Source organism: Hibiscus syriacus, unplaced genomic scaffold, assembly GCF_006381635.1.
Source record: "Hibiscus syriacus cultivar Baekdansim isolate YM2019G1 unplaced genomic scaffold, ASM638163v2 tig00111303_pilon, whole genome shotgun sequence".
Lineage (NCBI taxonomy): Eukaryota > Viridiplantae > Streptophyta > Magnoliopsida > Malvales > Malvaceae > Hibiscus > Hibiscus syriacus.
The window spans coordinates 273,270-289,430 of record NW_024063049.1 but is presented as its reverse complement, the minus strand read 5'-3'; the positions used below and the strand labels follow the sequence as shown (position 1 = coordinate 289,430).

General features: G+C 35.4%; 2 protein-coding genes across 3 annotated transcripts; both read left to right on the top strand.

The window, feature by feature from the left end:
* The first annotated feature begins 8,586 nt into the window (after window positions 1-8,586).
* LOC120158039 (polygalacturonase-like) lies at window positions 8,587-14,087 on the top strand. Of its 2 annotated transcripts, XM_039168980.1 has the most exons (9): window positions 8,587-9,017; window positions 9,109-9,279; window positions 9,364-9,384; window positions 9,507-9,714; window positions 9,805-9,886; window positions 10,023-10,131; window positions 10,242-10,358; window positions 10,448-10,682; window positions 14,029-14,087. In XM_039168980.1, exons 1-8 carry the CDS (start codon window positions 8,613-8,615, stop codon window positions 10,661-10,663), a joined length of 1,329 nt encoding a protein of 442 aa, XP_039024911.1. In that variant the 5' UTR covers window positions 8,587-8,612; the 3' UTR covers window positions 10,664-10,682; window positions 14,029-14,087. The 2 variants fall into 2 exon arrangements, with proteins under 2 accessions (XP_039024911.1, XP_039024910.1); XM_039168979.1 differs by lacking the exon at window positions 14,029-14,087 and having other exon boundaries at window positions 10,448-10,837.
* Window positions 11,997-14,072, top strand: LOC120158050 (polygalacturonase-like). The gene is made up of 7 exons (XM_039168989.1): window positions 11,997-12,490; window positions 12,574-12,762; window positions 12,895-13,097; window positions 13,139-13,225; window positions 13,375-13,483; window positions 13,598-13,714; window positions 13,800-14,072. The coding sequence occupies exons 1-7, from the start codon at window positions 12,047-12,049 to the stop codon at window positions 14,070-14,072; spliced, it is 1,422 nt and encodes a 473-aa protein (XP_039024920.1). The 5' UTR covers window positions 11,997-12,046.
* Window positions 14,088-16,161: the final 2,074 nt, after the last annotated feature.

Here is a 16,161-nt window from a genome sequence, read left to right as displayed (position 1 = left end):
ACCCACATCCATTTCACGCAGCTCACTTCAGGATTAACCTGCAGAAACAAAACATTGAATCAACAACACTTTCTACACATCTAAAACCTACAAACAACAAATTATTGAATTCTAGCTACTTAACCAAACATTTTCAAACCAAAAAGAGTAAATATGTTTAACAACACTTGCATTTGACTTACAAATTGTTTATGGACACTTTCATAACGCGGATGCAGGTAGGCAGCGTCTCACATATATCGCTCTAGCCATAAAATGCCGAAACCACAAGCCTACTGCACCTCTATCTCTATCGGTGGGAGGTAGAAAATGTATACTTCCTGTCGTCAAACGCTCCAAGCACATGCATACGAGAGGAGCACAATCCCCTCTGGCTTCCTTCGTTTGTTGTGGCGCGGTCTCGTCTCTGATAACTGTAACATTGAACTTCTTTGGCTTCTTGTTTCCAGACTTAGTCCAATAATCAATTGCATCCAAGAATTTAGCCAAATGAGAGCTCCATCCCTTAATCATATCTCTCAAATCAGACAATGATATGTAATTTATCATGCTGTCATATACTATTATCTTTAGGGATAGGAGCTGAAGCTCGACGAGAAGCCAATGAGTACGGTCCAAGGGATAAACACCTGCATCGAAATGTAATAATTCAAATTGCGCACTTATTTATGAACACCCTTAAAATATTTAAACAAATATACTAACCTTATCGACCTCTCACCATGCAGGATAAAGTTTAGCTTGTCCATTAGCCAACACATATGATTCCTGTCGTTGATTCTTCAAGTGAAATACGTGAAAAGACGTCAGCATAATTGTATATCGCGTTTTTTTAATATTTTTCTTCAATTTCCTTATAATTAGAAGACGTGTCACCCATGCATCAATATGTTGTTTTACAAAAAAAGACATATATTAGTGAATTACATAAATTTTAAAAAAAATTAATCAAACTGAAATATAAGAAATATAAGACTTACCCCCCATCGAAATAGCCGTTGTCTTCAACCCCTAATAATACACCCCACCAAGACCGTTCAATCAACAAATGCATATCATCGTTGAGTTTGTATATGTCAGTGTAACACCCTTGGCTCCGCTCATGTAGATAAAAATCAACTGCGGTCTTAGCCCAAAGGGTATTATCCAGAATTGTTTCCGGTAGTTGTTTCCTCTCCACTTCATCTGCCGGAATGGTACTGGCCGTTAACTTATACGAAAGCCAACAGTCATCCATCATGTCCGGCACGTGAGGGGGCTTCTCAATAATTTGATATATTACGCCGTGTGAATCGGGCTCTAGAATGTTGGGAAGGACTTCTTCAACGATGACAGTGGCCTCTTGAACGGTGGGAGGGGACTCTTGAGGGATGATAGGGGCCTCTTGAACGATAGGGGAGGCCTCTTGAACGATGACAGGTGAGTCAGGCTTTTTCTTACGGATTTTTTTCACTATTGGGGTGAACGGAGACGTAATGGAACGTGCACTCCGTCTGATGCGTGAACTCCGTCTTGCAAGAAAAACCCAACGTAGAGCATCCACCTTAGCGGGCCGCTAAAAATAAATTAATACATAAATCAATAAATAAACAGACATGATATCAAACAGTGAGAACAAAGACAAATATATTTCAAACTTGCACGGTATTCACCCAAGTCATTATTATATCATTGTTCACAAAATGCATCAGATAACATTCCAGAAGTAAGCACTTATATAAACATTTAAAAGGACAACATATAGGTTTAGTGCAGGTTCAATGACAACATAAAGAGTAGTAGTTTATTCTTGAAACTTAAATTTTCAACACTGTGAAGTTAGTATGTGTCTTTTGGTTGAAGTAATGCAATTCATTCAAGTTTCAACTTGCAGAAGAAGAATAGAATCTGAAACTTAAAATCGCAACGCGAAAATGATTATCGCAATGCGAAAATGACTATCGCAATGCGAAAATGACTATCGCAATGCGAAAATGACTATCGCAATACGAATTTGACTATCGCAACGAGAGAATAGCAATGAGATTTTCATTTCGCATTGCGATTCTTTCGTTGCGATAGTCAAATTCGCATTGCGATAGTCATTTTCGCATTGCGATAGTCATTTTCGCATTGCGATAGTCATTTTCGCATTGCGATTCTCTCGTTGCGATAGTCATTTTCGCATTGCGTTAGTAAACTATTCTTCTTCTGCAAATTGAAACTTGAATGGATTGCATTACTTCAACCAAAAGACAACCAAAAACAAATACTAACTTCACAGGGTTAAAGAATAAACAGTTAAACAGTATTGGCAGCAACCGAATGAATTTACTAAGCAATCTAAGTGAAATTACGAGTAAATTTATCATCAAGTTAAATATGAAAAATATTAAACTTACCTCGTTGTGTAGAGTATGAACCTCGTTCTGCAACGATGCTACAATCTCACGTAGAGCTGCTACCTCACCACGTAAAGTAGACACCTCAACACGCCATGCACCATTGTCATCGCGTAAAGTACTGACCTCCTCACGCAAGGCATTGACCTCATTACGTAACTCCCCTAACTCATCCCGTGGAGGTGGAGAACAGAGAGATAAACGTCGTGGCATCTTTTCCGGTCGCCTATCATGAGGTGATGGTGGAGAAGAGGCTCGATGATGTGACAGAATAGGTGATGACTCTCGTTGTGGAGGTGTATATTCGGGTCAATCAGGTGATGGCTCTTGGTGAGGTGATGGCTCTCGAAGTGGTGGCTGCTCATCATCCGTGCCATCAAAAAAAAGCTTACTAGCTTGCCACCAATCAGTGGCAAGCTCAGCTTCCGTGGGTGTCAGCATCTGTAATGGAGTGTTGGCCTCCTAACAATATAAAAGCTCAAACAAAGTTAAACGTGTACTAGTAATAACTTGTTTATAAACATATGGTAGTATTTGTGTTAACTTACATTATTTATTGTAGTATACGGTAGTAAATCTTCCCATTGCTGCAAGGACCGTTTTCTCTTCCAGGAAATAGCCCTAGGAATATCATTAGAAGTTTTTAATGCATATGTCCGCATGGCGGGAAATGCCTCAAATATCCAAATCTACAAAAAATATAATAACAAACATTAGTAATTGTTAAAGAATTAATTATAATTTTGGAAACATTATATAAAAATTATTACCTTAAAGGCCCAAATAAAGCCTGACAAAGTGTATTTGGAACCATCGCCACGCAAATTTTTCCGATCATTAAAGGCAGACGACAACTTATTCTATGTAGCTCTCCATAGATACGAACCCCACGGAAACAAGTTCCATGCATTTAGGTCCTCTACCAATTTAATTAGATCATTAGGAATAGGTTGTCGGGCCTCTCTGCCTAAAAAGCCGGCTTGCAAAAGTATTAGAAGGCATACTCGAACAACATCGACGTCATCCATCCGAGTAAAACCATCTTTCTTATTCAATAATCTCGTCAAGTCTTCCACGTGTAAATTCGACTTCTCCGTTGACTGCTCAGGAAAAAACCGGGAAAACCATGATAGGCGGGTAATATGTCTAGTGTACCGATCTACATCATCGTGTCCGAAGCGTAGACCGGTGATTAAGCAAAACTCCTCCCGCCCAAAACACGTATAAGCCGGTGGAAAATCAAACCATATCTCTTCATCACGACGTTGTATAGTCTCTAGTAGATCGCTAGTCATGGTTTGAAGAAACAGATGGGTCAACATAGCATCTCCACCCGGATGTTGTACTTTCAGCCATGGCCCGAAGCAAGTATCCTCAAATATTTTTCTTTGTGCAGGTGAAAGCTTCGACGCAATTGTTTTGGCCAGGCTTACTTTATTTCTTAAGGTCAATTGAGCCGAATAAAAGTTCTGCAAAAACAATAAACATACCAATTTAGATATACCAAAAACTACACTGTGAAGATATGAACAATAAACATAAAGAGTAGTAGTTTATTCTTCAAACTTAAATTTGCAACACTGTGAATTTAGTATTTGTTTTTTGGTTGAAGTAATGCAATTCATTCAAGTTTCAATTTGCAGAAGAAGAATAGTTTCTGAAACTTTAAATCGCAACACGAAAATGAAAATTGCAACACGAAAATGACTATCGCAACGCGAATTTGACTATCGCAACGCAAGAATCGCAATGCGAAATGAAAATTGCATTGCGATTCTCTCGTTGCGATAGTCAAATTCGCATTGCGATAGTCATTTTCGCGTTGCGATTCACTCGTTGCGATAGTCATTCTCGGTTTCAAATACTAAAATTGAAAGAAACTTGAATGGATTGCATTACTTCAACCAAAAGAATTAACAAAGACAAATACTAACTTCACAGGGTTAAAGACTAAATAGTTTAGCAGTATTGACAGCAATCGAATGAATATAATAAGCAATCTAAGTGAAACGGTTAATCTATTATTGAAAACACCAGTAAACTTATCATCAATTTCAATATGAAAAACCTAATAATAATGCAAAAAATTCAAAATAAAAATAATTAAAAAAACTAACCCTCGGTGGTTGATTTGGTTGATTTTCCATTTCTGACCGTGAATAATTTCGCCGGAGATGGAGACTGTTATCGTCGTGGGGACTGATTTCGTCGGAGATGGGGACGGATGTCACCTTAGAGAGTGAGAGATGGAGATGAGACTGAGTTGTGATTTAGGGTTTTAGGTTATGAGTTGCGATTACGGGATATACTGTGGACGGTTCAGTGTTCCGATATATTAATATATTCGTGTTTGGAATTTGAAAAAAAAAATATGCGTTAATACGAATGGCGCTATGTAAATCGCATTGCGATAGTCAGATTCGCATTGCGATTTACGTAATCGCATTGCGAATTTGGGAAATCGCAATGCGATAGTCAGAATCGCGTTGCGAATCTGGAAACTAATTTACGATACAGGAGATCGCGTTGCGAATTGTCGATCGCATTGCGATTTAGTTGGTTATTTTGGCAAATCCAAAAAAAGTTGGTTAAAATCGTATATTATAAGGCATTTTTTGTCACTGAGGTTATTTTAATACCACATTTTATTTAGTACCCTATCGTTAAAAATTAACAGAATTGTTGACATGATATTTTTTTTATAATTTTTTCTAATGACGATGTGACATTATCTTATAGTGACACGACAACAATATCGTTGTTAAGTTTTGAACGACAGGGTACCAAAATAAAACTTAAACTAAACGTTAGGTATTATTTTGAAACAAAATTGTAGCACCCCCAACTCGTACCTGACTAGGATCCGAGTTTGATGTGTCACATTACTTTTCAAAACATTTGCTTTGACAAAATAATTCCTATTATATAAAACATATGGTTTTACAAACCTTATCAGAGCGTATCCGACACCAATCTTTTTATCTTACATGCCAACTACATTTCATAAAATAAAATACATTTAATTCAAGATTTTTTTGATCTGAACTGGAAGAATGAGATGCTGACCTGCCATGCTTATCTTCAATCCCTTTTTCCTCTTCTCAGAGCCTACGTGTGAAACAATCACACGCTAAGTCTATGACTTAGTGAGGCATTAAACTTATAAAAGAACTCTAACTATTTACACATGCATGAACATGTCATTTCAGGATGCCACACCAAAACAATACATCATTATATACAACATAATATACACATATACATACCACACACTATTTCCATCTCTAACCTTATTCTACTATCAATATTCTTATTATTTATATCTTATAATCATATCCTCTTATATCTATTCTTTTAATCAACATATGATTCAATTAACCAAACAATACAAACATCATCATATAAATCATATCAGATTACCTAGTAAGAAATACATACATACACATAAATCATCATTAATAGTTTATCATTTAATTACATACTTTTATACTTAACCTTCTTAATCAAATACTATACCCATACATCATCATGTCCTTTCTATAACATTTATCATATCACAACATATATTTGTTATTATCTCTTGATTAGCCCATGTATATATGTGATTTAGTGTAAACAATAATAACATTTTAACATGCAAACATGTACACACTTTTTACATCTTTATAAGCCCATGCACACTATTGAGAACCCAAGGTATACGAGTACAATGAGGTTGTGCACACTTATACTGTCACCACAGCTCGTATAATAATCTGTCCATATATCCCGAAGAACATAGGTAAACTGTCCATATGTCCCGAAGAATATATGTAATCCTGTCCATATGTCCCGAAAGACATATGTAAACCCTCGACTCTTGGCATGCCAACTATACCTATAGCTCTCATATCACATAACATAGGCATTCTTATTCACATGTACATTTCACTTTTCATATGATTTCATAATTATATGTCACTTAGCTTATAACACTCCTCTTGTGTTCATATGACATGTAAATCATTATCATCTATTGTTCTCATATGTTTCCCATACATCACATATATCACATTCATATCACATATTCATATAGGCTTACGGTTTTTATCACCAATCATGTCATTTCACATATATACTTTTATATCACATAAACCCATATCTTCTTATCACATAGCTTCTTATTATATCATTCACATCATATAACTTATTGTCACATAATCTCATATCACATATACTATATTCACATACTTCAATATCATTGGACTTATTTCACTTTATTACATTAAAAGATAGACATATAGCCTTATGTGCCCTATCAATAGTATCTGTTCATATAATCTCCTTTTACCTTTTCAGTAAATACTACTTATTTTATCTCACCTTTCCATTTATTCACATAAGCCACATAGCACATACAAGAACATATCCACTCATATAATCAAGAACACATACATTTCATGTCATTCACATACTTATAATCAATACTTCATGCATTATAACTATCGGAAATAGACTTATCACAAGTCCAATTTCCATATAATTCTATAAAATAAGATGCACTCACCTGACCTCACTAGTCAATTCGATCTATTATCTTTCCCTTGATCGTCCTTACTTGCCAAATGTTCCAGAACTTGTTTAGGCTCAATATCTACATAAATATAATTTCCAAGACGATTATCAGAAGCCTAAACCTTATAATTCGATGCTAATAACTTAAACTAATTTATTGAACTATAATCACTTTTCCTTTAGGGGGTATCGATACACCCCTTGAGGTATCGGTACCCTTACTACATTCTGTTAGTTTTTTTCTCAAGAGGGTATCAGTACCTAACTGGGTTATCGATACCCTCATTACATTCTGTGATTTTTTTCGTTTGAGAGGGTATCGATACCTGTTGAATGGGTACTGATACCCCTAGCCCAGAAATCACATTTTAAGCCCGAAAATCATACCAAATCAACTTAAATCCTTCCTTACTTAGATCATTTGATACTCTTAACTCAATGATACATACTCAAACCAATTCCTATACATTTAACACATATTTATCCTCAAATTCTCATCTTCCACATAGAATTCAAGAATCATACCAAAATTTCTACTTGTTCTAAATCCACTTCTAACACTTCATATCTTTTAATTTAACCATTGACAAGTCAAGTTCAACTTCAAAATCTATGAACTCTTTCTATCTCAATAATTTATTTATGAACTTCTTACATTCAATCCTCCATAATTTCCAATTCTTTGAGTTTTAAGCTTATACAAGCTTTCCCTAAGCTTATATAGCAACCAATGAATAAAACTCAACTTAAAAATCTAAGAATTACTCAACTGAAATTAACTCGCCTATTACTCTTGAAGTTCACGGATGAAGAAGAAGAAAGTTTATGGAGAAATCTCTCATTTTCCTCTTAATCTCATGTGATTTATAGCCTAAACAAAGAAAGATAAAAAATCTTTCTGGTCAAATGACCCCCTTTATTTCCTTTAATAATTGCCAACAATTATCCACTAAATATTCCAATTTAGTCCCTGAATTTTTAAATCTTTCAAAATCAAACCTCAAAATTTCAAAATTTTCTATTTTAGTCACTAGCCTCGATTTTGGGATATTACAAAAATAATATTTTGGTACTAAAACGGAATAAAAGTAATAATTTATCCTTTTTATGACTACATATATCTAACCCGATTAGTTAATTACTTGATTAATCTAAATTAGGTAACCCAAAGTATTATTACGGGAGTGACTCTTTAAATCTAGTTTTTTCTATTCAAAATGTTATAATTTGAACAAATAATCTTATTTAAAAGTTTTAACACCTTATTTCACTAGACCCATGGTTGATATCATCCTATTATTTAGGTCGATAATCCAATTATCTTACGTGACATTGATATTTATTTGTTTAGGGTTTAACCATGATCTCTCCTTTCAATTATTAGTAAATAAATACATTCGGATGAATTATATATCGAGTAATCGAATCCGATTTTAATAATATATATGAAGAAAAAGGTATGGGCACCCTAAAGAGACCATTTCGTATAAACCTCGTATATCATGGACCATACCTCAACGAGTTTTGCCCAAAATACAAAGCAATATCCATTTGGTTTTTTTATCCCAACTTTTTTCTCTCTCTATAAATATAAATTCTCGTAATTGAAAGCTAACTCATAAGCCATTCTCATCTCTCCTATAGCTTTCATTGATTTTCTCATTTTTATTCACAAAAATGACTCTGCAAATCACACAATTCCCATTATTATTCCTTGCTTTTCTCTCTTTATTCTCACGTTACAATGCTTTCAAGGATGACCTAAATCATTATTTTGAAGAAGATATTGGTTTTGGCTATGATCCACGAGCTTACTCTTCGTATTACAGCCAGCTTGACGACTCGGTGATGCTGTCGAGCTTCCAACGATACCGAATGAGTTTGGCCGGAAGTACTGTCGTTAACGTTGATGATTTCGGAGCAACCGGTGATAAAGCTGGCGATACCGAGGCTTTCGAGAAAGCTTGGATGAAAGCTTGCTCGTCGAGAGGTGCAGTTGTTCTTCGAGTGCCTGCGGGAAAGAACTATTTTCTTAAGCCTGTTAGGTTTTTGGGTCCATGCAAGTCTAATCTTACTGTAGAGGTTAGTCTCGATCTTGTCCTGACTCTTCATTTTATATGTAGGACACATGTGTCCGACACATAATACTCGTGTTTTACTGTTGGAATTACAGTTTTCCGGGAACATAGCGGCATCAGATGATCGATCGGATTGTAAGGAAGATAACAGACACTGGCTTACGTTTGACAGTGTTGATAATTTGTTGGTCGAAGGTGGCGGCGGGAAGATTAACGGCAATGGGAAGATCTGGTGGCAGAATTCATGCAAAATTAATAAAAATCTCGTAAGCTTATTATTGCTACTAATATTTGATCATAATTCCATCCCGAATATATATTGACATTTCTTGTGTTGTATTATTTTGCAGCCATGCAAGGATGCTCCCACAGTAAGTCGAAGTCTTTGCTTATGTCATGTTTCGAGTTCAAATTCGGACAATTAATCTCGAGTCAATAAAAAAGATTTTGGTGTTATAATTATAAATGGTATTTGTAAAACTCTATGTTGCAGGCTCTCACCTTCTACAATAGCAAAAAATTGATAGTTCGGAACTTGAACATTCAAGATGCTCAACAAATTCACGTTTCTTTCGAAGCATGCACCAATGTTCGAGCTTCCGGTTTCAAGATAATGGCACCGGAAAAAAGTCCGAACACCGACGGGATTCACATCACGAATACGCAAAATATCCAAGTCACAAGCTCCATAATAGGAACCGGTACCATTTCTTCCTTTGTTACAAGTAACAGATATTGACATTCCAATTTCAAATCTAAAACGCTAAATGTGTTTTGTTTGTTGATCGAAGGCGATGATTGTATTTCCATCGTAAGCGGATCCCAAAATGTGCAAGCTAGTGACATAACCTGCGGTCCGGGCCATGGAATTAGGTCTTTTAACTCTAACTTATATATAATTTCTTTATACCTGTCTCCATTTAATCAGAGGATATTGAATGTTTAAACACGTTGGACCTCACATTCTTCTATATAATGTACTAACATTAATATGATGATTGAAACTCAGTATTGGAAGCTTAGGATCCAAGAATTCAAAGGCCTTTGTGTCTGGTGTGACTATTGATGGAGCTAAACTTTCAGGGACAACAAATGGAGTTAGGATCAAGACATGGCAGGTAAACATGTTCGGAACTCGTATCCGACACATATTCGAATACGAATATCGGCTCAGAATCCGATTATCCGAATGATGTATATGATTAATATATTGTCTAATGATTTCCAGGGAGGCTCAGGAACTGCAAGTAACATTAAATTCCAAAACATTGAAATGAACAACGTGAAGAACCCAATCATCATAGACCAAAACTACTGTGATCAAAGCAAACCATGCAAAGAACAGGTTTGAACAAGGGAGCCCATGCACACCATTTGTTTGTTTATATGTCCCAAAAAGTAATCCTCAACCGAATTTTTGGAAGTTTGTTGCAGAGCTCAGCTGTTCAGATTAAGAATGTGGTGTACAACAACATCAAAGGGACAAGCTCTTCTGAAGTTGCGATAAATTTCGATTGCAGCAAAAGCCATCCTTGCCAAGCGATTGTGTTGCAAAATGTGAACCTGCAGGACCAAGAACATGGACCAGCCAAAGCTATCTGCAGCAATGTCAAATTGAGTCAAGGGGACACTGTTCCAAAATGCCCTTAAAGCTTTTATATACATATACGTACACAGATACAGATACAGATACAAATACATATACAAAAGAGTGTGTCTCATTACAATGACTAGGCTGACTCTGTAAATATATCAAATGTTAAAGAATAATATGAAAAAATCAATTTATTGTTTATTTGGAAAATATTCAATAACATTGCTGTAGTGAGTTTGAATAAGGTTATGTCCTTGTGTTGTTTTAGTGACTTTGTACTTTGATGGCTCCATAGTTAATTTAAACCTATTTTTGTTTAAATCCTTAAAATTTAGACTGATCTTCGAAATGTGATAAATAGTCTGATATTTAAATAGGTCTAAATAGAATCATATAAATTTGTAATATTATAATTAAAACATATTAATATAAAATTAAAATTATTTTACCTAATCCTACCTTGCCTAAAAAACCGACGTGATTTTCCTTGAAGTCCGCTTGAAATTGACAAATCTCAAGCTAAAGCATCAATTTATCTTATCCCAATCTACAACCTCTTTATTATGATCAACATAGAATTAAGATGTATTGCTTTTCTCATCCTCCTCAACCTCCCCATTGTTTGTATATGAAATAAAATACTTTGGCGCTAGTGAATCAAAGAGAGTGCGAAAATTTGGATTTAAGAGGAAAGTTTTAGGGGAGTTTGGCATAGATTTACCAAAGAAATTTAAGCGAAGTGAGACAGTTAACAATCGAGTAACCTAAACAGAAGCAATTCGAAAACTTTTGTGATGAAATTGGAATTGTTTAATGTCTAGTGACAAAATAGAAACGAAGGAAAACCAAGTGACCAAAATAGTACTTTTTCCTTTTTGAAATAAGCTTTTTTTAAAACCAAAATCCATTGTTTAATCTTATATTTATCGGATATATATTCGAGTTTGCATTATTTAAGATGAAAAAATTGAGATCAAGGAGAAAATGAAGTAAAACCCTCTCAAAGAGGTAAACTCTAATAGATCAATAGTTACAATATATGAATTATATGTAAGCCTGTCTAATAGAGATATGGTTCTTATGTATATAATCACATAGAAACACGGTCATACATAAATCATAGAATCTCAATTAGATAAAAGGAAATACAATTTTACTGCACATAATTACATAAAAATTCAATTATGTATATGTCATAAAGTTTCAATTAGATAAAATATATAAAAATCATTGTCGTTTATCTCTAATAATCATTCCATAAAAACCTCGTATATCATGACAAAGCAATATCACATCGTATATATTTTTTTTTGAACTTTTTTCTCTATAAATATAAATTCTCATCGATGACAGCTAGCTCACAAGCCATACTCATTCTCTCCTATAGCTTTCATAAATCACTATTTTCTCCATTTATTTTCGCATTTTTATTCACAAAAATGGCTCAACAAAACACACAATTCCTAGTATTATTCCTTGCTGTTCTCTCTTTATTCTCACGTTACAATGCATTGAAGGATGACCGGCTAAACCATTATTTTGAAGAAGATATTGGTTTTGGCTATTATCCACGAGTTTACCCTTCGTATTACAGCGCCATTGAAGATCATGGGAAGCTTGACAACTCGGTGATGCCATCGAGCTTCCAACGGTACCCTTCGTGTTATCGTGTCACATCGAGTTTGGACAGAAGTACTGTCGTTAACGTTGATGATTTCGGAGCAACCGGTGATAAAGTTAGAGATACCGAGGCTTTCGAGAAAGCTTGGATGAAAGCTTGCTCGTTGATAGGTGCAGTTGTTCTTCAAGTGCCTGCGGGAAAGAACTATGCTCTAAAGCCTGTTAGGTTTTCAGGTCCATGCAAGTCTAATCTTACTGTAGAGGTTAGTCTCGATATTGTTCCGACTCTTCATTTTATTTTTATGTCCGACATGTGTATTTGACAAGTAAGACTCGTGTTTTATAGATGTCCGGGAACATAGCGGCGTCGGATGATCGATCGGATTATAAGGAAGATAACAGACACTGGCTTACGTTTGACGGTGTCGATAATTTGTTGGTCGAAGGTGGCGGAGGGAAGATTAATGGCAATGGGAATATCTGGTGGCAGAATTCATGCAAAATTAATAAAACTCTCGTAAGCTTATTACCCCAAGCTTGCTTCATATTCAAGACTTTATTTACGTCATGTTTCGAGTTCAAATCCGGACAATCAACCCGACTCGATAAACAAAAAGATTTAGTGTTATAATTATAAATGGTATTTGAAAAAACCTATATGTTGCAGGCTCTCACCTTCTACAAAAGCAGAAACTTGGTAGTTCAAAACTTGAACATTCAAGATGCTCAACAAATTCACGTTTCTTTCGAGGGATGCACCGATGTTCGAGCTTCTGGTTTCACGATAACGGCCCGGGAGAAAAGTCCGAACACGGACGGGATTCACATCACGAATACGCAAAACATCCGAGTCAATAACTCCATATTCGAATTTTAAGTCTAAAACACTTCAATCTTTTTGTTTTGTTAATCGAAGGTGATGATTGTATCTCCATCGTAAGCGGATCCCAACATGTGACAGCAACTAACATAACATGCGGTCCGGGTCATGGAATTAGGTCTTTTAACTCGAACTTAATTATATTCCACAATATTTTTATATTTTTCTCCATTCAATCAAAGGATATTGAACACTTAAACACGTTCGATCTCTCGTTCTCCTGTATAATGTAATGACATTAATCTGTTTGTGCTGATTGAAACTCAGTATTGGAAGCTTAGGAGCCAAGAATTCAATGGCTCTTGTCTTCAATGTGACTGTTGACGGAGCTAAACTTTCAGGGATAACAAATGGAGTTAGGATCAAGACATGGCAGGTAATCATGTCCGATCTGACACATATTCGAATATAGATATCGGGTTAATCATTCATTTAGAATCCGATTATCCGAGTGACATATATGATTAATATTTTGTCTAATGATTTCCAGGGAGGGTCAGGAACTGCAAGCAACATTACATTCCAAAACATTGAAATGAACAACGTGACGAACCCAATCATCATAGACCAAAACTACTGTGATCAAAGCAATCCATGCCACGAACAGGTTTGCACAAAGGATCCCATGCACACCAATTGTTTCTTATATGTCCCAAAGAGAAAAACAACTAATTTTTTAAAATTTGTTGCAGAGCTCAGCAGTTCAGATTAAGAACGTGGTGTACAACAACATCAATGGGACAAGCTCTTCTGAAGTTGCGATAAATTTCAATTGCAGCACAAACCATCCTTGCCAAGCGATTGCGCTGCAAAAAGTGAGCCTGCAGAACCAAGAACATGGACCAGCCAAAGCTATCTGCAACAATGTCAATTTAATTAAAGGGGACAGTGATCCAAAATGCCCTAGGGTTTTATATATAGAACTAGATACAGATACATATACGCAAAAGATTGCGTCTCATTAAAATGGCTAGACTGACTTTGTAAATATATCTATATTAAAGAATAATATGAAATAATTTGTTTATTTGGAAAATATTCAATAACATTGTTTTAGTGAATTCCAAATAAAGTTATGTCTTTGTATGATAAAGTTGAATTGATGTATATATATATATATATTCATCCTTTTCCACCGTTCAGATTTGAAAATATCTCGACTCTGATATATCAAAGGGAGTGCAAAAATCCGAGTTTGAGAGAAAAGTTTCAGGGGCTTTTGCATAAATTTACCAAAGAAATTCAAGAGACTTTAAGCACTTAAAATTCGAGTCACCAAAATAGAAACAATTTAAAAATTTAGTGATGAAATAGAAATTTCTTAACATTAGATGACCAAAACAAAAACACAAGAAAATTGAGTGACCATAATAATTTATTCTTTTTAAATAGGCTTAAATTTTTTAAACCAAAATTTTTTGTTTAATCTTATATTTATAGGATATACATTCGAGTTTGCATCATTTAAGATGAAATCGAGCAGTCCACTACGAGCCTCACTACCTACATTAAACAGAAACAGTGACAACGGACATCCTTGCCTGAGACCTCTCTTAATTGAAAACTCTTAGAAGGGCATCTATTTACTAAGACCGAAATCGAGGGTGTTGAAATACAAAGATTGATCCATCTCCTCTATCTTCTGCCAAATCCCATTTTTTTAATACTAGACTAAAAAATTTCCAATCGATTGTATCATATGCTTTGCTAAAATCTGCCTTAAACAAAACAGCTTATTTCTTGCTTTTCCTCAGCTCATCAACAACTTCATTTGCAATCAGGGCACAATCCGTAATCTGTTTTCCAGCCATAAAAGAAAATTGGTTCTCCCCTATCACTTCTCCCATACAACTAGCCATCATTTTAGCCAAAACACGAGCCACAATCTTATACAAACCGCCTACCAACGAAATTGGCCTGAAATCATCCGGAGCAACAACCTCAGATTTCTTTGGGATGAGAGCAATAAACGACTTGTTGAAAGACAAGTCATCGACATTCCCCGATAAAACTCATCCATAAATTTCATAACATCTGCTTTTATGAATATCCAGAATCTCTTGAAAAAATACAGGTTGAAATCATCCGGTCCTGGTGCTCTGGATTCATCTGACGTTTTAATAGTGAGCCACACCTCTTCTTCCGTGAAAGGACCTTCGATCAATCTTCTAGCGCCTACAATAATTCTTTTAAGATGAACATCAAACCTCTTCACCGGAAGAGTTCTCACATCATTAAAACTATCTCTGAAATATGTTACGAAAGCATTTTGAATCCCAAACTGGTTTTTTATGTAGAGTTATTCACTTTCAAAGACGAAATCTGGTTCGTACGACCTCTTTGCGCTATCGTTAGATGGAAAAATTGTGTTTTTATCCCCATCCGTGAACCACTTTAGTCTTGACTTTTGCAACCATTCTCTTTCTTCCTTCCTCAAAACTACCCACAGCCTAGCTTTCAATGACATGATCTCGAGTTGAACTGTATTATCGTTCGGGTTTATAATACACAAGTTATCTAATATATCAATTTGCTTCCCAATCTCTACAGCCGAATTATTCTTATTTGCACGGATTGCACTCTCCCATTCCTTAGACACTTTTTTTGTTGTCATCAAAACAAACTGCACACCTTTACCGTTGTTGGCTTCACAAACTCCTATAATTCTATCAAATAAAAAAGGATCATCCGCTCAATGATTAAACCATTTGAATGGCATGCAAACCTTTTTAGGCTTCTTTTCTCTCAACACGACAAGTTTATGATCAAATAGACTTCTAGGAAGGGTTCACTGCATCAAATTCGGAAAAAGACATGCTATTTCAGTTGAGATTAAGAACCTGTCTAATCTACTAGCTGCCGTATTAAATCCTCCCCTAAACCATATGAAAACACTCCCAAAAATTGGAACCTCAATCAAATCCCACTTTGAAATAAAATTTTCAAAGATTGAAATAGAATTCGATATATCGTGCCCACCTGTTCTTTCCAAATCCGATCTCACCGTGTTAAAGTCTCCTCCCACAATAATCGGCAGCTTCCAATCTCAATTAC

Excerpts from the sequence above, each read along its gene's own strand:
- LOC120158050 (XM_039168989.1), top strand. The coding sequence starts at position 12,047 with ATGGCTCAACAAAACACACAATTCCTAGTATTATTCCTTGCTGTTCTC. Across the intron at positions 13,098-13,138 it reads GTCAATAACTCCATATTCGA|CGAAGGTGATGATTGTATCT; the intron begins ATTTTAAGTCTA and ends TGTTTTGTTAAT. Across the intron at positions 13,484-13,597 it reads TTAGGATCAAGACATGGCAG|GGAGGGTCAGGAACTGCAAG; the intron begins GTAATCATGTCC and ends AATGATTTCCAG.
- LOC120158039 (XM_039168980.1), top strand. The coding sequence starts at position 8,613 with ATGACTCTGCAAATCACACAATTCCCATTATTATTCCTTGCTTTTCTC. Across the intron at positions 9,018-9,108 it reads AGTCTAATCTTACTGTAGAG|TTTTCCGGGAACATAGCGGC; the intron begins GTTAGTCTCGAT and ends TTGGAATTACAG. Across the intron at positions 9,385-9,506 it reads CATGCAAGGATGCTCCCACA|GCTCTCACCTTCTACAATAG; the intron begins GTAAGTCGAAGT and ends TCTATGTTGCAG.